At 43.6% G+C, this 23,951-nt stretch overlaps 2 protein-coding genes across 2 annotated transcripts in view; one reads left to right on the forward strand and one right to left on the reverse strand.

Moving 5' to 3' along the window:
• The first annotated feature begins 102 nt into the window (after positions 1 to 102).
• LOC138976198 (uncharacterized) lies at positions 103 to 18,715 on the forward strand. The gene is made up of 5 exons (XM_070349044.1): positions 103 to 432; positions 2,829 to 3,030; positions 12,900 to 13,009; positions 14,763 to 15,405; positions 16,541 to 18,715. The coding sequence occupies exons 2-5, from the start codon at positions 2,881 to 2,883 to the stop codon at positions 18,200 to 18,202; spliced, it is 2,565 nt and encodes an 854-aa protein (XP_070205145.1). The 5' UTR covers positions 103 to 432; positions 2,829 to 2,880; the 3' UTR covers positions 18,203 to 18,715.
• A 1,471-nt stretch (positions 18,716 to 20,186) lies between these two features.
• LOC138976222 (proton-coupled zinc antiporter SLC30A5-like) overlaps positions 20,187 to 23,951 on the reverse strand; it is a 34,898-nt gene continuing 31,133 nt past the window's right edge. Inside the window, exon 16 of the mRNA XM_070349059.1 lies at positions 20,187 to 23,243. Coding sequence (XP_070205160.1) covers positions 23,076 to 23,243 — 168 coding nt within the window. The 3' untranslated portion in view covers positions 20,187 to 23,075. The remainder of the gene's footprint in view (positions 23,244 to 23,951) is intronic.

A 23,951-nucleotide genomic window follows, 5' to 3' on the forward strand; every position in this document is an offset into this window, starting at 1 on the left:
ATTATGTTCTTCTCTGTAGTTCATCTCTTCAAAAGAAGGAAATGCCACTTTAGATGTTATTGTGAAACAAGGTTATTGGCTCACAATGCAAGCATGTATAACACTAAAGTATGTATAGCATAAAATAGAAAATCCGAATCCACATCCAACCCCTAACGAGTTGAGGCTATGAAGTATGAAGCAAGTTATCTCCCATTGAACGGCGGTTATTTTGACAGGTGCTCCAAGGAAGGGCGATCAAAGCGACAGCATTAAATGAACATCTTGATTAACAGGACTTAGCGGATAGCTAAATCACAGCAAACACCGATGTTGTAAGGGAAGTGTGTTCTCTTTTAACATGAAAGTTGAAGATAACCGACAGTGTGTGAACGCGACAGCAGTGACCTGAAGATCAAACGGCTTTGCGAGTGAACATCGTCCAGCAAGCAAGTCAGTTGAGTTGGGCTGTTGGGGTTGCATTCGACCACTTCCACACATTCTAACGTTATATACTGAACACCATCAGATTCTAAGACAGAGATAACTTTATGTTGATCACATTCACAAATGTACAGGTTATGTTTTGACTTATTTGTTTGCTCTGCAGTTCATTGTTAATTTTTTTCAAACGAATAGTCAGGCAGACGCAGGGTTTCATCTACTAGTGCGCCATTGGCACATTAAATCTGAAAATGTCCCATCATAATTCCCTTCAGTGCGTCAAAGGGCGCATTGAGATTACCTACCACTGCGCCACCAAATGTACACTTTACATCGGAATACACACACACTCAAACAAACACACGATATAACGGCTAATTCTCAGATGGCACCATATTGCACCTTTGTATCTGTATCTGTAGGGTACGTCGCTAGCATCCAGATTGCTGGCTTTGGCGCGACGGGTGGGTGTGCGCAGCGACATCGTCTAGCGGCGGCTGGTGGTTAGCGCCGACTTGAAGTTGAATGCCTCAGTAGAGTCTGAGTGGTCAGGTGATTCCACTCTATTGTGGATCGTGGGAAGAACGACTGTCTGTATTGTTCGGTGTTGCAGCGTGGTACAGCGAAACACCTGTTGTTGTTTTTTATGTAATTGTCTATGGGGTTGCAACCAACGTAGTCTGCTGTTTGTCTTCTGGGTCGAATCATGTGGCCAGCACGTTGAGGGGTCAGGAATTTGTCTGGAGGCATTGCCGGCACCAGCCCCTCAACCACCTTGTAGTAAAAAGTCAAGCGGAGGTGTACTGTCGTTCCTGGAGAGTCGGGAGGTTGTGGCGTGTCAGGAGGCCTGTAACAAAGCCAGGACGTCTTGATCGGTAGTCGTTGGCGATGAAACGTGCTGCAGTGCGCTGTATGCGTTCCATCCTATCGATGTCCTGCGCTTGGTACGGGTCCCAGACTACGGCTCCGTACTCAAGGAGGGGTCGGACGAGGGCCAGGTAGGCATTTCGTCTGCAGGCTGCCGGGCAGTGGCGGAGGTTTCTGCGTAGGAAACCAAGAGTACAGTTTGCTTTCTTGGTGATGCTGCTGATGTGGTTTCTCCACTTGAGGTTGTCAGTAAATAGGATGCCTAGGTATGGGTTGGAAGGGACAGTTTTGAGGATGGTGTTGTTGAGGGAGTACATGAAGGTGGAGGGTGGTTTGTGGGAGATGCTCATGACATAGCACTTGGTGGCGTTGAAGCGCATTCCCCATTTCTCTGCCCAGCTTTCTAGACGCTTCAGGTCCTCTTGTAGGGTGTGGTGGTCGTTGAAGGTGTCGATCTCTCTGTAAACGAGACAGTCGTCGGCGAACAGCCTAACCTGGGATCTAACTGCCTGCGGGAGGTCGTTGATGTGGCTGAGAAAGAGGAGTGGGCCCAACACGGTGCCTTGTGGGACGCCCGAGTCGACGGTAGTGGGCTTTGTTCAAAAACGCGTACATGCATCTTTGACGCTTTTTGCCTTTGACTATCGGAATTTAGTTGAGGGAGACAAATGTCCCATTGCCTTTTTCTCCCAGGCTAAACCCTGCAGACGGGCATGAGTACAGTACTTATATTAAAAATGACAGCACAGGGCTATTATTCTACCAAAGTGCTTTCAATCGGGCAGGGTTTTGTCAGATCTGTATTGTAAAACATAATCAGTTACTGGCTAAGTAAAGTGTTAGATTGTACTAGTGGAACCCCTCTTTTAAGTTTTATAAAGACATTATTCAGGTAATTGGAAAATCTGAAAAACTGGTCTTAAAAGGGGTTCTTAAAACTCGGGGTTCCACTGTAGTAACACATATAGAGAATTAAATACTACATGTCTTGCTGTGTCGTACCAGATTTACACAAGTTTTTTTTTAAAATATTGAACTGCGAGCGAAAGCGAGCTGTTCACTATTTGAAAAAGCAACGAGTGTAAATCTGGTACGACACAGCAAGCCATGTAGTATTCTGTTTATCCTACATACTGTACTTACGTGTATTTCACTGAAAATGTCCTGCAGTCGAGGCAGCTAAATTGAAGACGCTTGTTTTGGAACCTCGATCTCTTCTAAAGCCTCGTGCAATCTATTACGTCAAAGCAAAGAAACGTCACTCTGAAAGTGTTGCGTGACGTGTTAGCTCTAAATAATCATCGAGGGTAATTAGCGAGCGCAATTTGTTTTTCTATAATGACGTTTGTCTCGGTGACTTTGGCATCATAAGCAGTGGAAAAACAGGTCCCTGCCAGACTTGCTTGACATGACCTCATTTACATGATATACACACGTGTGATTTGAACGATTATTATCTCATGAGTGTCTCTCTCACGTATGTAGGATAAATATAATTTATATCTCAAGTGTATTTTTTTCTGTTCAACTCAAAACAGCCAGGTCATTTGAAGGAAATGTCAAGTCAGTTGCTGTTGAAACCAAGAAGCAATGGATGGTTTGGGATCGCTGAACATTGTTCCGTTTCTGGGTCTGATGAACATACTGGAGGTGAAGTATCTCCATATGCCAGAAGTGTACCGTACCATGCTTGCCATACTCTGCGATTACAACCCGCTTATCAAGAACAGTGTAATGAGGGTAAGGCTGATGTATGCACAGTGAACACTTCTGTCTGTTGTGTACAAACATTGACTTCTATGGCTGTCAGATTATCACTATATATCCACTTTCAACACAGCAAAAGTAATGTGCTGTTTTTCTGTAGAAAAAAAAAGAATATTGTCATTTTCTGCTACAGTTAGATTAATGTCATCTGATCAGCCTCTTCCTGAGAAATATTATAACTGCATGAATGTGAACAGCCTCAGTTGCACACAAGGAAATATAGCATCTCATCCTTCCTTTTTAAGATGCATTTTACAATCAAATCATAACTGGCACTGGCAGTAGCAATTGGTCTATTTAGTTAGCATGGTCAGTAGGCCATAGGCATGCATATTATTATTTGTACAGAAGGAAAAACAGTGGCTTTATCCAGTTTATGAAAATCCTGTCATTCTTATTCTATCAGTGTTATGGGAAAAAAAACAAGAAAAAAACCAAGGAGTAACATGAACTATGCATTCAAAACCAGGGAGGCAGGCTTTGGTTTTTGACTCACCTGAGTAGTTGGTGAGTATTAGGGTTCATATATATATATACTAGACTAGATGATTACCCGCTTCGCCGGGTACCGGAAGAAGTAGAGCCAAATACCAGGCTGCGCCTGGGACCCGGCTTTGCCGGCGCACGAAGGAAGGGAGATCTAAAAATAGTAACATGCAGTGACCTTCTTAAAGTAGTAACGGGAATATGGATTGACGCCACACGAAGGAAGGGAGATAAATGTGCATTAAATTACATATCTTACCCAACTCACATATAGCAATTAACTCTAGTTCAGTGCTGGTAACGCTGTACGCATCCCCTTGGTAACAAGGGAAGCCCCTCTAAAAAAAGAGTGACCAATACCCATAAGGCCATATTAATACATACTTCCGACTTCCGTATGCGCGCGCATACGCCGCCATATGCATCATTCCATACTCAGCGAGCAGTGGGACTGGTCGTGTTTTTGTACGCTCTGGCTGTGTTCAGCCATCTGTCACTTCGTCTACGGACTTGGTCACTTACCTCTTGGTTTCTTCTTGCTTGTCTTATCGTCTCTTCATGTTGAGGTGAGATCTTTCTGTTTTTTGCTTGTGTTTGTGGGCGTTTTTGACCTTAGATTGACTTGTGAAATTTTCTTGTTTACAAAATTTTTCGTGAGTTGTTTTTGGTCATGGCGGTTAACGCCAAGAAGCGGCAGTTGTCTATACGAGTAACTGCTGGTTCTCCGCCGACAAAGTAAACATCTGGGAAAGCATAGGCTTCCGGACAGGCTTGTGTTTCGGTTCATGTACTGTCTTTGCAAAAAATATCGATGTTTTGGTCGTTATGCCTCCTACTCCGTTTTTGACGGCTAAACCTTTAGACAAGGTTTCTCCTGTGGATAAGCCCGTTTAGGCTTCCTTGGTTTATGTGTTTCCCGGTCGTGCGTCTGCGGACGTGGCGACATTGTTGCTCTCTTTAAGTTCACAGGTTTCTTCCTTGGCGGGGGAGATCGCTTCCACGCGGGCGGAGATGCGTTCGCTTCCGGTGTGACGGGGGTTTCGTCTCTTGCCAACGTTCGCCTGCGCCGTCTGCTACTGTGTCTCAGGCTGATGTTCATGCGGAATGGGATGATGGGACCACGCCTTCGCTTGTGGCCTGTGTTCCGGTTCCCGGTGGTTCACACCAGTTTAAAGGTATGTTTTCTACCCAAGTACCCGGGTTCTCCGGGGAAAGGGTAGAGCGTCTCCAAGAGAAAGTAACTCCGGGCTCTGGCTTTGTGGGTGAAAGTTCCGAAGCTGAGGCTGGCTCTGACTGCATTGGCAGCAGGTCGGTGGCGGTTAGGAACCTTGGAGAGCGAACGGAAGATTTGCGCAACCACCCGCTTCTTTAGAATGTGGTAAGGGTGTGCGTCTTCCGCTTCCGCCCGGGGGGCAGGAAGAGAACAGTATAGCTGGCTCTTTGTTTGACTATGGGAGTCAAGCAGGGGGTCAGCTTCCGGAGGGCACGGGAGTGCCAGTCGGCTGTTCAGAAGACGGTGCTTCCGCAGAGGTGGTTGCACTGAATTCAAATTGCCGTTTAGGCTGTCAAGTGCAGTGGCACTGGGGGCTTAAGCGGCTTCAAGGTACAATAGGATCTTCTGGTGCATGTTTAGGCATCCGGTTGGTTCTGATATTTGCCAATCCGTGGCCGATTTTGCTAACGCTTTTGCGGCTGTGGCTTCCGGTTTCAGGATGGTTTAGCCTTCTGCCGTTAACACTGTGGTGTTGGTAGTTGGCGTTCATCAGTCTTCGGCTTTCGGTTCCGTTGTTGCGGTTCCTCTGCTGTTACTCAGGCTAAATCCACTTCCTTTTCCAGGCTTTCAGCTGGTATGAGGCAGGTGGATGGAATATCCTTTCGGAGTTCCGGCTTTGGGGAATTTGTTCCAAACCTTTCCCTTTTGGCAAGTGTTGCTTTTTCGGGATTGGTTCCGGCTCTCATCCTTTTGTAGATGGTTAGAATACCACTGTACAGGATGATGAGGATTTGGAAGACTAAGCTTCTGGGGCAGATGGAGACGCCTCTTTGTTGACTTTCAGCGAAGCTGCCATCTTTGTTTACATGGATGGCAGAGGTTACTACGCGCTTTTTCCCTGTTGGGTTAGCGGTAGCATTGTCATCTGCCTTTTCTCCTCCATCTTTTTTGGCGTGTCTTGCTCCTTCTTAGGATCAATTTGCGAACTCAATCGATGCTTTTGCCCCATCTCTGCCTTTGTTGGCATCTCAGGGGGAAGCTCATACTTCAGCTTTGCCGCGTTTTGCGCATTTTCAGCTGACCTGAGCCTTTTAAGGGAATCTTAGAACGTTATGTTCTTGGATTCTCTGTTGGGGTCGTTTGGGCTTGTGAAAGTTGTTTTTTCACAATTGAGGCTCCTTTGTTACCACTTCCTTTGTGGGCAACGCTCGGCTTAGCTCCTGCGGTGGCGGGGCTTTAGCTTGCGTCATCTGCTCAAGCAGCGCGTCACGCGCTGATCGCTATCCGTAGGCTTCGGTTTACTCCAAGCTTAAGAACGTAGTTTTTTCGTTTGCTTTTTCTACGGAACCGCCACCGGGTTCCCCGGAATTGGCGAACATCCGTCTGGATGTTAATAGCAAGGAGTGACTGTCTCTCTGTCAGAACAAGGATCTCCTGGCTATGTTTCATTATGGCCGCACTCCTTTACATTTACCGCTTTTTAACAAATCTTGTTTCTGCGCTCTCTCGTGCGCGGTTACGTCCTTTCTGGATATTTTTGTGTTCCGTCAGGACGCGGATACGAAGGATGTAGCTTTGCTTTTAGCCTGGGTGTAGGTCTCTCTCAAAAAGGTTTGTTCTTTTGGCGAGACTTTAATCTCTAAAGACTTCTTTTCTTGAAGGTTCCCCTTTGTGGGTTCGCTTCTATGCACAGGGATTCTTCTCTTTCTTTGAAGCTCACTGCAGAAGGAAAGCGCACGGCAGGCCTTGGCTTTTTATTGTTTTCTAATAAAGGCTTCAGGCTCGCCGTTCTCGACTTTATCTTTTGTCTCTTTACCCTCGCATTCGTGGCAGGGTTCTGTGTCTAATATCCACCTTTCTTCCCCCTGAGGCAAGTTAGCGGTGGGTGTTGGTAGGCACACAAGAGCACGCTTTCTTTCACACTTGTGGCAGTTATGTCAACTGGAAGTTAGTTCTCGGCATCACTCTTCTTTCGCCGTTGTGTTTAACACAGCGGCTGGGGGGGATTAGGTTTCCCTCTTTGTGGGGGGAGACAAGGGTGCCTCCCTTTTGGTTCTCTCTCATGGTTCGTTTGGTATTTCAGAGCTTCAGGGTTCTGATCTTTTTTCTAAGTCATACGTTTGTTGAGCCGTTTTTGGATCTATTGGAGATTGGCAAGCGGCCCTTGATAGAAGTCCTTTACTCCAGGTGTAACTGGGAGTGCAGGGCTGGAACGCATTAGATGTCTAAGGCTTCTCAGCTTTGATAGGACCCTTTGTGGTCTGTTGGGCGTTAAGCAATAGAACAAAGGGTTGGAACATGTGTTGTTTCAAGCAGACAACTCCACAGGGGGCTTTTCTCATCAAGAAAAGGGGGTCTCTCACTCCCTATCGCTTCCTCACGGAACATGAGAGGTTTTGGTGGTTTTACCATCACGAGATCTTTTTAGCAGCGAAGTACCTTCATGAGAGTCTCTATGACTGGGCGGACTCTCTAAGTCTGTCGGCCAAATGGCCACTTGGAGCAGACTCTCTTTGACCACGTGTTTTTGTTCCTTCGGGGGAATGGGAGAAATTTCTAATAATGAGTTTTTGCCTTTTGGTACTATCGCCTTTTGCTTATCTTCGTCGCCCGACTGCCGGGCATGGAGATTTTTACTCTTGTTTTACTTTGAGCGGCCTGCCGGTCGCACAGTTTGGGCCCGTTCTTTTTGGGTTGCCAGACCTCGTTAGGCTGGCAAGAGGGCTCCGGTTTTGCTCACACTCGTTTCTCACGGGTGTCTACTGTAGGATTTTTTTGAGTGGCTCGGGCTCTTCTGCCCGTCAACTCTGGACTGGTACTTGTCTTGTTGTCTGGCTTGGAACAGATGGCTGATATTATCCGTTTTAACGGATAGAACTCCTCTTCTCTCGGTACAATGAAGGTGGCGAGCCACCTATTTTGGCTTTCCGTTCTTTTTCCCCACGTCTTTGTTTAAGACATTATGTGATATCAGTTTTACTGAGACAGCTCGGGCTAATTTTTCTCTTGGTGGCTTTATAACCAGCAAGTTTAAGAGGGCCTACTTTAGGCTTGCTGAAAGCTGATCTTCAGTCCTTTCTTGGACTTTGCTCCTAGTTTTAGGGTTTTTGTGATTGGATTCTTTGACTCTTTTACTTAACTAGCCTTGCTGATCAACACGGAAATCGGCCATGCTTACTCGGGTAGCTTCTGTGAGAAGTGGGAGTAAGTGTTTTTTCTGCTAATTTTGCTATAGACAGATTTTCGGAGAAAGACTGATCTATGGCACTTAGGTTTCTTTTGGGTTTTCTGGCATATTAGCGGAATCTGGAGTTACCAACTTTGATTCACCGTTCAAATCTTAATCACTATTTTGGCTCCCCTAGAGCCATATTTTTAGCCTTTTGGTCTGTTCGAGTTTTGAAGATTTTTTCTGACTTGCACGGATTGCTTGAGATCATTAAATCTAAGGGCTCTTGTTCTTATCTTTCTGCTTCGTCGCCCTTTAACCTTGAACGGTTATATACGACGTTAAACACTGATTAATTTATATAAAGGAAGACAGAATGTCTTTCAACTTTGGTAGGGGTAATGACTGGTTAAGGTCAACCTTGCCTAGATGGACTGCCACAGTTTTCAGGTATGCCTTCAAGTGGTGGCAGTAGACAGGGGGGGGGGGGGGGGGGGGGCAGTCAGTCAGTCCTCCCCCTTCGAACAGCACGGACTCTATATTTCTTTCTTGAGCATTTTTATGGCTCTTGGAGATTCTGATGTACAATTTTGTACGGTTTTAGCCCTCCACAGTTTTCCGTTAAGGACTCTGCACACTAGATCGGAATCTCAGGAACTTCTTTTTATCTCACTCGTTATGGTGCGCTTTAAAGACATCTCGAGAGTAGTGTTAGCCAATTGGGTCTCCACCATAGTTAGACAAGTTTATGTATGGTGGCAGAGTCAGGCAGGGGATGTCAGGGCAGTTTTGCCCTTTACTACAGCTAGGCCTCACGGGGCAAGAGATTGGGCTTCTACTCTAGCTGTTCTTCGATTTGGTCTCCTGGCAGAACTGTGTTCTTGAGCCGGCTTGCTGGCTTTATGGAAGGTTTTTCTTTGGTGTTTATCTCAGAGATGCCTATGCATTGAGATAGGATGTGTTTCTGGGTTACCTGCTCTGTTAGCGGCAGGACAGATTCTCAATTCCTGATTGGGTTAAGTGCCCTCCACCTATAGTAGCAATCTGCTATATGTGAGTTGGGTAAGATATGTAATTTAATTAAAAATTTTAGTAATAAATTTTCATTTGATTAATATACTTACCCAACTCACATCGTTTATTCCCTCCCGCCTCCCCGCTGTGGGGGGTGGATTTCTAAAAAAGGGGAGTGAGTTGGGCTTCGTTTGGAATGATGCATATGGCGGCGTATGCGCGCGCATACGGAAGTCGGAAGTATGTATTAATATGGCCTTATGGGTATTGGTCACTCTTTTTTTAGAGGGGCTTCCCTTGTTACCAAGGGGATGCGTACAGCGTTACCAGCACTGAACTAGAGTTAATTGCTATATGTGAGTTGGGTAAGTATATTAATCAAATGAAAATTTATTACTAAAATTTTTAAAAACAAAACACTGGAGAAGATAAGGAAGAGTTACTGGGAATGGATATAGTGGATCTACAGAAAAACCAAAATCGGTTCAGCGCTGCCCGCTGAGAGCACGTGTTGAAATATCTCATCGATGAGGTTGTGTCCGGGGTGTAGCTGAATACGGTCTCCAAATTTGAAAAAGATCGACCGAGAACTTTGGCCGTGCATCGCGAACAGACACTAGTCGTATATATATAGATGAATACCGGCTTCGCCGGGAAGAAGTCGAGCCGAATACCCCCGCAGAAAGGAAGGGAGATAAACGCGCAAAACACTGGAGAAGAGTAAAAATAGTATAACGGGAATATGGATTGAGCGTTGTCAGCAGTGACCTTCTAAAAATAGAAACGGGAATATGGATTGACGCCACATGAAGGAAGGGAGATAAACGCTGAAAACACTGGAGAAGATAAGGAAGAGTTACTGGGAATGGATCCAGAGAAAAACCAAAATCGGTTCATCGCTGCGCGCTTAGAGCACGTGTTGAAATATCTCATCGAGCAGGTTGTGTCCGGGGTGTAGCTGAATATGGGCACCAAATTTGAAACAGATCCATCGAGAACCTTGGGCGTGCATCGCGGACACACACACAGACACAGACACAAGTCGTATATATATATATACTAGATGAATACCCGCTTCGCCGGGTACGGCTGCGCCGGGAAGAAGTCGATCCGAATACCTGGCTGCGCCGGGGACCCGGCATACGCCGGCTTTGCCGGCGCACCGCACGGAGGAAGGGAGATAATCGCGGCTAAAAACACTGGAGAAGATAAGGAAGAGTTACTGGTAGTGGATCCAGACAAAAAAAACAAAATCGGTTCAGCACAAAAAACAAAATCGGTTCAGCGCTGCGCGCTGAGAGCACGTGTTGAAATATCTCATCGACCGGGTTGTGTCCCGGGTGTACCTGAATATGCCCACCAAATTTGAAGCAGATCCATCGAGAACTTTGGCCGTGCATCGCGCACAGACAGACAGACACACAGACACTAGTCGTAAATATATATAGATATAGATATTATATATCTCCGTCCGTATGTTTGGCTGGACCGACGGCCGTCTGTCAGTGGACTAAATACTTAACGTTGAGGTTATCTCGGATGTTTTTCAAGCTAGACCTCTGAAACTTTGCACACTTTTAGGGTTTGATGATCTCAACGAAGTGACCCCAGTTTGGTTGACCCTTGTCAAATGTTGGGGTCACAGGGGTTCATGTTTGATTCATAATAACTTAACATTGACGTTATTTCAGGTGTTTTTGAAGCTAGAGTTTTCAAACTTTGAACACTTCAAGTGTTTGATAATCTGTCAACATGACCCAAGGTTGGTTTACCCCTGTCACATTTTGGGGTCAAAACGGGGTCATGTTCATAAAATTTCACACAATTGTAGGTGTTGATAATCAGCAGACATGACCCAAATTTGGCTTGTTCTCATCAAATGTTATGAATCCCAGCATGAAAATGTTTGCTGGGAAGGATTTTCACCACTGAAAATGTCCACAGATTTATCAAGGATATAAGTCTTGACCTCATTGTAGCTATGTCATTGTGTGATTTGGTCACAGTCTTGGCTAGACTACACTCGACTCCACTTAGCTCGACCCCGCTTAGCTCGTCCGCCGTTTAGCTCGTCGCCATATTTTTTCCCCGGGCTGACGTCCTTCTTTGTATCTGTAAAATTAAGCTGGTTAGCTCGTCCGCCGGTTAGCTCGTCCGCCGCTTTGCTCGACCAAACTTTCCAGTCCCAAGGCATGGTGTGACGTCATTTACGCCGGATAGCTCGTCATAACGACATTGTGTCGTCAGCGATGACGTCTTCTGACAGGATGACAGTAACAAAAGAACGTTCCATAAACTGCCAGACTTTTCGAATTGAATGTCAAAGAAGAAAACATGCGCTGTTTATCTGATTTTGCTACTTTGTTTCAATTTTCTCCCACTTATTAGTAGGTACAATGTACACACAAAACTTTCTTTGTATGACTAATTAGAATAATGTTTGGACAATGACACCTGTCAATCATTTCTGGCATCCATCTGTCACTCAGTCCTAGACAAATGCCAATCGTTGGGTAGTCTCACAACGCAGAAAAGATGCAAACGAAACGAAAGGTGCAGGGTCTTTCCCTGAAAAGGAAAATGGAAGTTATTCTTCTTCTTCTGCGTTCGTGGGCTGAAACTCCCACGTACACTCGTGTTTTTTGTTCGAGTGGAATTTTACGTGTATGACCGTTTTTTACCCCGCCATTTAGGCAGCCATACGCCGTTTTCGGAGAAAGCATGCTGGGTATTTTCGTGTTTCTATAACCCACCGAACTCTGACATGGATTACAGGATCTTTTTCGTGCGCACTTGGTCTTGTGCTTGCGTGTACACACGGGGGTGTTCGGACACCGAGGAGAGTCTGCACACAAAGTTGACTCTGAGAAATAAATCTCTCGCCGAACGTGGGGACGAACTCACGCTGACAGCGGCCAACTGGATACAAATCCAGCGCGCTACCGACTGAGCTACATCCCCGCCCGGAAGTTATTCAAATAATGGAGGACAATCCAAGCAAACTCCTAAAGACCATAGCAGACGATCTTGATATCCCACGAACGACGTTGTGTTTTGTGTGTGTGTGTATGTAAGCACGCAAATGAGTTAGTGCTTTTTTTGCGTGTGTGTTTGTGTGTGTTTAACTTTTTTCTGGCGCCGTGTTTACTTGGTTTTTCATTTAAAATTCTTCTCATTGGACTGCTTATTTTTGGATTTAATAAAAAAAATCCCAAGAAATGTGCTTTCTGTTTCATGGTTTACATCTCTCTCTCTCTCTCTCTTCTGCCTATCTCTCTGTTATTTTCATAGTAACACATGTTACAAACCCAATATGCGAAACGAATATAAACTCTATCAACATCTTACCGAGTCTATGAACAGAAATTCGTCATTTGACCATTGCACATCATAGCTCCTACTCCATGGTGATGAAAGGATTACTTCTGGTTTGTAGACACGGTAAAATGTCATGTTGTGAACAAAGGGCTATTCGAGGATTATCTACTAGATTGATAGTTATCTCAGAACCTGATACACCCGTTTACAAGTGTTTATGTGCTTTTAATATTGGTCTGGACGAATTCGCCGGATAGCTCGTCGCAGCATATCCCCCAGGGAAATTGGACTCCGTTTACCTCGTCCGCTGCTTAGCTCGTCGGCCGGTTAGCTCGTCGCGAATTTTTCGGTCCCGAGAGGGACGAGCTAAGCGGAGACGACTGTATTGGTAATGACATCATGTTATGTATGATGTCATAGTGTCAGAAATGAGGTCACAAAAGTGTCTGAGTATTACATATTTTGTCTGGGCTAGCCAAAACTTATTTTGGTCAAGACAATTAGTATTATGATTTTTGTTAAAAAAAAGATATTCTTTTTCAAAATTTGGTGTCCGTTCATGAGAGAGACTGCTGTACTGCACAATGAAAAAAAGAAAGGCAACAATTCAAGTTGATAACGTTTGTGTGTGTGTGTGTGCAGACCAAGCACTATCTGAAGATGCTGCTAGCCAGGGAGCCAGACCTTGCACAGTATCTCTTCAACTTCATGGATGAACCTGTTGAAAAAGCACGTATCGCACAGTCTTCATGGTCAGTTTCTTCCCACTCTATCTATCTCTTCACTGTGCCCCCTTTCCTTTTCTTTAACCGGCAAAATGTTCATCTGTCACATTCATCTCTTACCAAGACGGGCGCAGTGCCTTAGTGGATAAGACGTCGGCCTCCTAATCGGAAGAACGTGAGTTCAAGTCCCGGCCGCTCCCGCCTGGTGGGTTAAGGGTGGAGATTTTTTGGATCTCCCAAGTCAACTAATGTGCCGACCAGCTAGTGCCTTATCCCCCTTCGTGTGTACACGCACGCACAAGACCAAGTGTGCATGGAAAAGATCGTGTAATCCATGTCAGAGTTCAGTGGGTTATAGAAACACGAAAATACCCAGCATGCTTCCCCCGAAAGCGGCGTATGGCTGCCTAAATGGCGGGGTAAAAACGGTCATACACGTAAAAGCCATGGGAATTTCAGCCCATGAATGAACAATCTCTTACCACAAGTTTGATGATTTACCAATACCATATATATTCGTAACTTGTAAAAAACATTGAACTCTCTTGTAACCGAGTGCCGAAACGTAACAATTACCTTTGAAGGCGAAGTCCAATCAAACAAGATTATTGTGTTTTGTCTCGGATATATTTGGCGCTGTGAGCAGGATGGGACTCAACATGGTATGACCAGGTATGGCGTAAAGCCACTCTGGTGGATTTCCATGCTGTTCCCATCCAGACGAACCTCGAAGGGACTGGTCGCTTAAGCTTCAGTCACACACGCGATTCAATCGTTGAGATTCAATCGCGCGATTCAATCTTGAGCCGATCGCACATCACATTGTAGACCATTGACCCGTCACACGATGAACGATAGACGAACGATTGATTAACGATTGACGAACGACAACTCCACGCGAGCGGGGCAGAAGTGACGTGTCACAGTGAACACGGCAAACGCGCTTTGCGAGAGCAGACGCTAATGTTCGAAAATCGCTCTACCTTTCTGAAAAATACCTTTCAGCATTTCACCTTTGCGAGAAATAAAGTTTCCAGACAGTTGCAAGTAATGTTTCGCGACCGCTATACACGCCTAAAACGTCTCCTTTATATCTGAGTAAGAAACTGTTCTTCCAAAAAGTTTTGAATCGACGAAGAGACGCTGTCCGCCACTGTCCGCAATTATTTTACGTCACGGGGTGAAAGCCGCAACGACGAGTTCTGATTGGCTCTGCCCCTGCGATTGACTGACGACTGGGTCGCAGGAATAGAACAAGTTCTAAAGCTCAAAGCTACGAGGGAATCGCATGACTGAGTCGCAGACTTGTCTTAGCTATTTTCCACGACTCGGTCGCCCGTGTGACAGGGTAAATCTCACGATTGAATCGCTTGTGTGACTGCCCTCTTAGGTAAGGAGGTCCTGGGTTAACTTTGGGGACAAAGTTCATTCAAATGGGGGCGAATTTGACAGGGAGACTAGTACTGCGTCAACCTTCACAGCAGGCTCTGCAGTTGTCTGCCTTGAAGAGCGCAAGCTATTTATAGCTCAACGTTGCTGACACCTGTGCATTGTAGAGTTCTGTTTGTGATAGGGTCTGACTGCTGCGGTCTCCTTGTATGTTCTTGGTTACCTTTGTGTAACCATAACAGTTTTTATAGGGCTAAGAAATTAGCTCTAAAATTCTCAATCCTGTTTGATTGGACTTCGCCTCCAAAGGTGATTGTAGTGTTCCGACACTCGGTTACACTCAAATGAAAATGAGTAAATGATTGGCAAATCTTGTCTTCTGTGGTGACAGTCAAGTTGTGGGCTCTGAACAACACCAAGGCAATCAACATCTTTGTGCACACCCAGCATTTCCAATCTCTGCACAACCAAGGTCAGCTGAACATGGACAAGAAGATGATGCCTCAGTAAGAGTTTTTGGGACCCCTTCCCAAAGTCTGGACAACACAGCTTTGAGGGATTGCCTGGTCAGCATCCAGCCACTGCCAGCAGCCATCAGAGCTGTGGACTTTTCTGCCATCAATCTCTTCCACACAGATGTAGCCACGGACTTCAGCTCAGCAACTGGAGGAAACCACCATGCATCAGCTTTGTGCAGAAACCAGCTCACTCATGACAGGGTTCCTCACTTTGTTCCTGTCATTGACATTCAGCACAGAGGTGTCCTAACGGCAGAAAGGGTGATCACCTCAACAAGCCCCTCAACTCGGGTACAAGATGTACCTATCTTTTCGTCGCGTTTGCTTCCCTCTCTGGTTATCCCAGCCTCACTCCATACAAGTTTGGAGCGGACCAGTGTTTTGGTGTCCCCTAACAGAATGGCTTCTGAAGTGCATGGCGAGCTGAGAGACGCTGGGGCTACGCATCATATGCTGGTCAACAGTCACTCCTTCACTCAGCTGTCCACAAAATGCCCAGAGCCTCTAAATACGAAGGTATTGAATTTAGACCAGAAGCTGTATAACTTTTAACGCTGATAGTGATACATTTAAAACAAAACAAGGGGAAAATTACAAAAAAAGAAAGCAGTCTTAACCTTCACCGGATCACGCTTTGGACTACACAGTCCGGATGATGTGGGTCGTTTACGACCCATACTTTCCAAAGAAGGATTCAACGTAAAATGTATGAGTCGTACACGACCCACGCCATCGGAATAGGGATAAACGTTTTGCCGCCTCTTTGCAGTGTATGGGTCGTACACGACCCACGCCATCCGAATAAGGATAAACAACGTAAAATTCCTTACCTATTCCATATGGGTCGTCCACCCACATCATCCGGACTGTGTAGTTCATTTTGGGGCTTCGTTTATTTGTTTGTTTACAAAGATAATCTTTCAAAAGTTGTCCAATAGGAAGGTCGTATGGTGATTGGAGATTACATGAAGTTTATTTTAAAACTCCAAATAGTTTCAGAGATAAAGTCGATTTTGTGAGGCTCTGGGTCGTCCACGACTCACAAAGTACGGTGAAGGTTAATAATGAACAGTGTTAGGCGGTTGGAGTCAAGTACATGTAACCGTAAATAACGGGAACATTATTTTTTAGTCAAAAGTTTATGAAGCTATGGCTTTGAAACTTCACACAAAAGTCAGTGTGAAAATGTGGTTGACCCTCGTCAAAATTGTAAAGGTCACACAGTGCAGTCAAGTTTGGGTCAAAAGTATGACAATTATCATTTAAATCAAAGCTTTTTTTCAGGGTTTAATGATCTACAGACACAATGGAGGTTTGGTTGACCAGTGTAAAATTTCGAGCCTGCTTTTGGGTGTTAAAAAAAATAGCCTGGAAGTTTCATGGTATGTTTGTTAATGCATGTAAGTTTTTTTGTTTTTGTTTTTAAACTCGTTGAACTTATAGACTGTGTTAAGTGGCAGTTTGGGTAAATATAGCAGAATCATAACTTAGTTAGTAGAAGAAAACTACTGTATAAAGCTTACTGGTCAGGGTGGAGGTTCAAATTGCTGGCTAATGATAAAAAAACGAATCTCCCTGCTGCATGTACATGAACGTTTTATTACCTCCGTATAGGTTCAGAGTGGACTGTTTCATTGAAACTGTTTTGCAGATTGGCAGAAAAAGCAAGATTGTTCAGAGTCAGACATCTACAACAGACCAGACTGCAGCTAGCAAGCTTCATAAAATGACCGCAGGTGAAGAAACAACACACACACCCAAATCTGATGGATGCTCCAGCCCGAGTAGATGGGATTGGAAAGTAGCACCCACAGGCAGCCTGCCAAGTAGTGATGTTGCCAGCCCCTCCAACCTGCTGGGGCAACCAAGTGTAGCTTACTTCCCTGTTGATGCCTTCATGGACAACTGCACATCGGCCATTTTTGGGTCAAAGCAAGCCTCCACAGTGGAGCAGTGCTCGTTCTATACATCCAGTTTAAGCGGGAAATTGTCTGGCGCTGCTGCCAAGCTGAAACTCTTGTCCACACAGGCTGGGAGTGACAAGACTGCTGGACTGATTCATGGCAAATTGGGAAAAGCTGCAACCACTGTCAGCACAAAGCTGGGGACACTGTATGTGCAAACACCTACGGGCCATTCGGAAGAAACAAATCATACAGCAGACACGCAGTTATCACCCAAATCAGCAGAAAGCAGCCAGACTGTAAGGGTCAGTTTCTCCAAAACTCTATCTGTTCCCAAACCAGATTCCTGTTTTACTGACACACCCACTGCGAAGCAGAATGAAAAAAGAAGACCAATAATATCTTCTGACAAACAAGTTCAGGTAGGCCAGAGACTAATCTCTAGAAAGTCCAAGTCTTCATTAGAAAAGAGAGAAAAGGCCAGCCATCTGTTTCCTCTTATGAAGACTTGTCAAGAGCCAGCAGAGAACCTAGGACAATGCTTCACTGCATCAGCATACCAACAAACCCCTAAGAGTTCACCACACACACTAGCAGATGAAAGGGGATGTGTGAATACTGATGAAGAAACAAGCCTTTCACAACCAGCAAGTCAACAGCTTGGTCAGGGTACGTTAGCAGGTCAGCAACCAGCAGCAGCTCAGGGCAGTTCTTCAAGGAAGTCCCCACAGAGAGGCAGCACACTGGTTAGTGGCAACTCAGAAGCCTGCAAGCAGAAGTTCCAGGTGGTGGAGGTGTCACTGGGTGGTGCTCACAGCCTCTCCTCCTTCCCTTACATCCAGCAGATGGTTCTCCCTGATGGACAAATGTCAACCATTGCTCATAACTCCTCCTATGGACAAGAGGCAGTAGACCAGCGTGCCCATATCCCAGTCTCCATGCCAGAATCCACAGAACAGGTCAAGGCCTTCATCTCAAGAAAGCTTCCTATGCTGTGCAAAAGTCATCAAGGAAGAGCTCAACTTACTCAGCCAAAAACTCAGATCATACTACCAAAGAACCAAGTCAAGCTGTCCGTATCCATTCAAACCTCATCAACCAAACTCTGCACCACATCTAGCAGAAAAAGGAGCTTTGCTGAAGTTCAACCCAACTCTGAGGATCCCATTGAAGCAAGTGCTTTGGTTAAGCACACCTTCCTTTGTACAACCCAAGAAGGTGACCCTAGAGATATGAAGGAAAGCAAAGGACATTGGGTGGAAACAGACTCTGTTCCTGATCAAATTTCTGACATTCCTGATGATGAAGTCAGCCCAGGGAAAGGGAAGAGCAAGAGGTCAAAATGCATCAACAAAAAGCGTAAGAAAGACATCTTGGATGTACAAAGGATGAACAATACAAACACATAAATTGACATTATATTATTGACTCGCCCAAGCAATGGGTCTCAGCACTCAGTGTTGAGCCAACAGGCCGGTTGTAAATCGCCGTAAATCAAGAGACTTAGGAACGCTGAAGAAGAAGAAGAGATTTGCCCAAAGGATCAATCAAACATTTGCTGTTCTTGCATGTAGCCACATGCAAGAACAGCAAATGTTCGATTGATCCTTTGGGCAAAGAGTATTTATCTAGCAGTGCACTGAGGACGCCCAATTGTATACCTCAACATTTGAACTTGCTGCAGCTAAAAGGACAAATGGTCCAGACAAAACACTCATGAGGCTGGCCTAGCTACAAATGGTCGTAACTCACTACGCAGTCTAGACGATGGGTTCATACAGCCTTTCACATTGCATGCAGCACTGTGCAATTATCTGAAAATACTGTGCTATACTTTGAACTGCAAATCTCTGTTTGAAGCTTGCCTAAATGCTCATGATGGCAGATACTTAGACATTGTTCATGTTGTTAAAACCAGCAAAGAACTTGATTTTTTTTATAATTTACACTCATGCATGCTCACATGCACATGACAATATGCACACAATCCTCACACAAGCATGCTTACACACACACACACACATGTACTGCAAAAACCATCATACAATACAAGCAATGTGCATACAAAGCAAAAGCCTGACAGTGCATTTATTTTTTGTAAGCACTTCAAAAATTTTGTTTTTATAGTTGTTCATGTTTTGCTGTTGTGCATCATTTTCACAGTCCAGGATCCATCGAGTACCACTTGCTCCTGGTTGTCTTCATATTAGTCATTTTCTTTTGCAAAAGGTAACCACGCCTTTTTTGTCAGATACATTTCTACATGGCTGGCTAACCTTCAGTTACATCTTACATTTACAGTAATCATTTCAAAAAAAGCTTGTTAGGTCTACTATTGTGCAGGCATGGGAATTGTCCGCCGACCGGCACGGTTGGCCTAGTGGTAAGGCGTCCGCCCCGTGATCGGGAGGTCGTGGGTTCGAACCCCGGCCGGGTCATACCTAAGACTTTAAAATTGGCAATCTAGTGGCTGCTCCGCCTGGCGTCTGGCATTATGGGGTAAGTGCTGGGACTGGTTGGTCCGGTGTCAGAATAATGGGACTGGGTGAGACATGAAGCCTGTGCTGCAACTTCTGTCTTGTGTGTGGCGCACGTTATATGTCAAAGCAGCACCGCCCTGATATGGCCCTTCGTGGTCGGCTGGGCGTTAAGCAAACAAACAAACAAACAAATTGTTTCCGCTGAATTTTTTTTTGTTCCGCCGAAAAAGCAAAAGTGTCCGCCGAAAAAATAAAGGGGGGAGGCACACAAAAAAAGCAACGGTTACTTTTGCCTTTGCGCAAAAGCCCGCGAAAACTTTCCGTACTTTGTTCACACACTGCTACCGCCCGCCTCAGTTACTTGAACTTTTATGTTTGAAAGTAAACCAGATTGCACAGATTGTGTTACAAGTTACATTTTCCTGTTTGTCTCAACAGATCAATTTTTTTAACAAATTTAAACCATATAATACATGTATATATTTTCTTTCTTCAAAAAAGCAAAAATTGGTACTAAAAACTCCGATTCTAAAAACAGAATTTAATGGCAAACTTGGAGCTCAGATTGCACCATCTGGGTTCTTTGCAGACATTTTTTTCCGGGGGAGCATGCCCCCAGACCCCCCTAGTAAGGCTAGGCGCTTTGCGCCGTCGACTTGACGCTTTGCGTCTTCAGTTATAAATTTTCAGCCTATTTTACAATTTTCAATTCCCATGCCTGATTGTGACTTGGGCATAAAAAACACAAACATTTTCTATATTTCTATAAGAGAGAGCTTACTTTGATAAAATCTCCATGGAGTATAAAACCTCATAGTAAACGACGGAAATGTGTATGCTTTTCTGTTAGCAATGTTTGTCAGCAAGTTTCCTATAAACCAACACCAGGCTACAAAGTACAAAGGCAAAGTCATTACATCAGAATATTTTATTCTTTTGTATCTTCACAGCATATTTTTGTTTATAATTTTGTTTATATATTATGTACAGTGATAGAAAGGAATATGGCAACATTTTTCTTAGTTAAAACAAGATGTTTTGGAACTCAATTTAATTATTTCATGTTGGCATGATGAGGTTATTATTATTGCTGTAACTGTACAATGATTTGAGTTGTGTTCAATAAATGCGCATAATTTTTCTTTGGTAAACATAAAAAATGTACATTTGTTGCATACTTTTTCTGACTCAAAGTCTCATCCTTACTCCGGAAATGTTGAACCAGTTCTTTTAAATGATCCTTGATAAAACAACTGGCATAATTCCCTTTCCACCCCCAACCCCAAGCATAGTTACAGCATACAATGGAGAATGAATGCACAAGTGCTGTAAATGCAAGTCAATTAAAACCACTTACAAATTCAAGAGAAATGCGTAAAACAGCAACAGCACAGCTCTGCCCTTGCATTAGTCTGACAGATGGATGGTGTGAAAAAGCACATTTGTGCACCAGTTTGTGCATTTTGATGTAAATCTGCATATCAACCACACGGTTTTCTTTCTCAGATGCTCTGGCATCAGATCATTAGGCATTAGTTACATGTGAATATTATACATACACACAAATCAATGCAGAATACAAAAATGGACAAATAAAATGCAATAAACAAACGCCAACGCCTGTAATTTGAACATGAATTTTGAATACTTATGCTCTTATGCTTATATTTTGTGTGTGTCTTATTCTTACTAGAAGTATAACTTTTCTCTAAAACATAATAACTATCAAAATTACCATTTTTGTTTTATGAAAAGTTTCATTTTGTAAACATTTCTCAATTTCTGTGCAAACCTTTGGTACTAAGAAGACACAAATGCCAATACAAGTAATGGCATAGTCAGCATGCTTATGAAAAGACTTGGCAGAAACAAGAATGTTCTCTATAATTGCAAATCACGTACAAAATCAAATCACCCCCAGTATTTTATTTATGACAGAAAAGTAGTGTTTGCAGATCTTGAGAAATTGCACATGCTCTCACATGTAAAACTTATTCACAAACATGCATGAGCAGATAACAGGCTATAACAAAGTAAAGGATTCATTTACAAAGCACTGGTCCCTGTCAGACACCCTCGCGTTGAAACAACAGAGGTGCACTAATGTCAATCATCATCACTTCAACAAATAAGTTTTGAATTCTTTTGTGAAAAGACATTATTGTTAAAACACAACTATTTAAAAAAAAAATTCTCCATCAATATTTTGTCAGCTTACTGTCGCTGACTTTTTCAGGATGGTATGGACATTTAAGGACTGAAGGCATGTGATAATTAAGATTATTTTCTCGTAAGACATTGTGTCAGGGGAAGTCTTACAATGTCAAATCTCAAAAATTTAAACCAAAAAAATGGTCAAAAACACTGCATCCATAGAAAATCTTCAGCCTGGAGCCTCAAATAGTATACACATAAAGAGGAGAAAAAATTGTTCTTACATCTGACCAACCAGTTCCAACAATCTTCACATTCATGGTCATTGTCCTTTCAATATCAGTGCAGTAATGTCTTCGATGAACGCAGCAGGGAAAAAACACTCACAAATATTTGAGATTTACTCTTCTTGGCTGAGATTTTCAAATTTGCTTGTAGTCTACTTCTCTCCGCCTCACTTAACACACACAAGTCCAAGTCACACAAATTGTCACAACAGCTGATGAGGTGAATAGGCCTACCCTGCATCCCCCCTCCTCCCTCCGCTGATAATGATATGCTACACTAGACTACTTTTAAAAGGCAGCTTCGGGTCTTCTGAACACAAAGCACTTGGTGCCCACACAAGTTTTTAGATATGCAACAGAGTGAGAACACCTGATCTGATCGTACACTTTTACCTCTCACAAAACCAATCAGAGCCACTCAAAACGCATATCTTAATTAAACACATTTTGAACTTATTTTGTACTAATCAAAACATTACAAAATAACAGACATCTGTTCTGTTAATTTTTAGGCTGTGATCATTTAAATTGTTTTAGAAAATCACAATAGGGTCTCTGGTTTACCCTCAATCTTACTTTGGCACTGCAGTATAATAGACGATGTTGAAAAATAACTCTAAGAATGTCCAAATGTTGCACCCTGAACTCTTCAGTGAGTCAAATACCACATAGTTAAAACAAGCAATCACAGTGAATAACTGACTACAATATGTATATTTAGCAGTGTCCGCTTGATATGATGCCTTTTTCTTTCAAAAATGTACACATTGGAGTCACATTTCACTGCCAATGATCTGCAGTAATCGCTGAGCATGCATGTTTCCCAAACTGACCTGACCTCAAGCGAAGCTCATGTGACTTCAGACAAAACATGTCTGCAATGACTATAAGGACAAGTGATCATTGCCGCAACAAATCATAAACTTCTATGTGTATATTTTTTAAATAAATGGGGTCAGATCGAGTGGACACTGCATAACATACACATCAAAGTCAGTTATTCACTAACTCACTAAAGTGGGGCGCAACTATTCCACAACGCTTGGAAATTCTGACAGTTATTCCCCAAAAACTTCCATGAAAGAATACAGCATTTACATTACCTTCTCTTCTGCACAACATATGAACAGCTTAGACAGCAGCAGATCAAGTATAACTGAGTATCTTGTAAATAAATAACAGAAGAACCAAGACCAAACACATTTAAGAACAAACGCATATTAGTTCTACAAAACATGTTAACCTTAACCATTTCCTGTATGGATAGCAGATCTGTTCTTATGCTCTCATAGATATGCCAGGTCACTGTAGTCTCTTTCCAATCAAGAAGCCAAGTAAAATATGAGAAAAAGTACATTAATTCATATAACACTGGCAGGTGCTGTAAAGCGCACTTTGCTGGGGGTGAAAGAGATGGGAAGTGAATGGTCCAAGGAAGATCCAAGTCCTGACATGTGATAGAAGAAAGTCTCCTTTTCTGTTTGCACTGTCACGTTGTGTATCCCTGCCTCTTTTAAAATTGCTGAGATCTGCAAAGTAAGAATAAATGAGCATCAATTAAAACAACCTTATCTGTGTTAAGATCGATGAACCGCCTAAAACAGTACTAATTCTTCCAAAAACCTTTTTTTTCTTCAAATGCACATGTTACACTGAACTTGCTGAATTGTCAGTTTCACTGAACAGGCAACCAGTGCTGGACTGATCGTGTAACCTCTGCGAACGCCAAGAAGAAGAAGAAGACTGAACAGGCAATGTTTTTTTCTGATTTCACATAACCAGCAATGCGCTACAAATTGTGAGTATTGGCCAGTAATTTGTCAAATTCATAAGGATCAGGATAAAATGTCATATAGACCTATGAGGTTACCCTCATGGAAATTCGGGCTGCTTTCTCTCTTTCATACAGTACGACGCAACACATTTTTTTTCCTGTATGCAAGTATTCTTGTTTCCAAGCCCTGAGACTTGCTGTGAACTTATCGTGCGCATGAGTGCACAGGGGGGTGTTCAGACACCAAGGAGAGTCTGCACAAGGTTGACTCTAGGAAATAAATCCCTAACCGAACATAGGGATCGAACCAACGCCAATAACAAGTGGTTTTGAAGCCAGCGACGCTACTGACTGAGCTATTTCCCCGCCTATTTCATGCGTAATCTTCTAAAATATACACAGTGTATGGCTTGTCACTAAACTTAAAAGTATCTTGCAACAAAGCAAACATTTGTAATGTTTT

This window comes from Littorina saxatilis, linkage group LG1 (genome assembly GCF_037325665.1).
Source record: "Littorina saxatilis isolate snail1 linkage group LG1, US_GU_Lsax_2.0, whole genome shotgun sequence".
NCBI classification, from domain to species: domain Eukaryota; kingdom Metazoa; phylum Mollusca; class Gastropoda; order Littorinimorpha; family Littorinidae; genus Littorina; species Littorina saxatilis.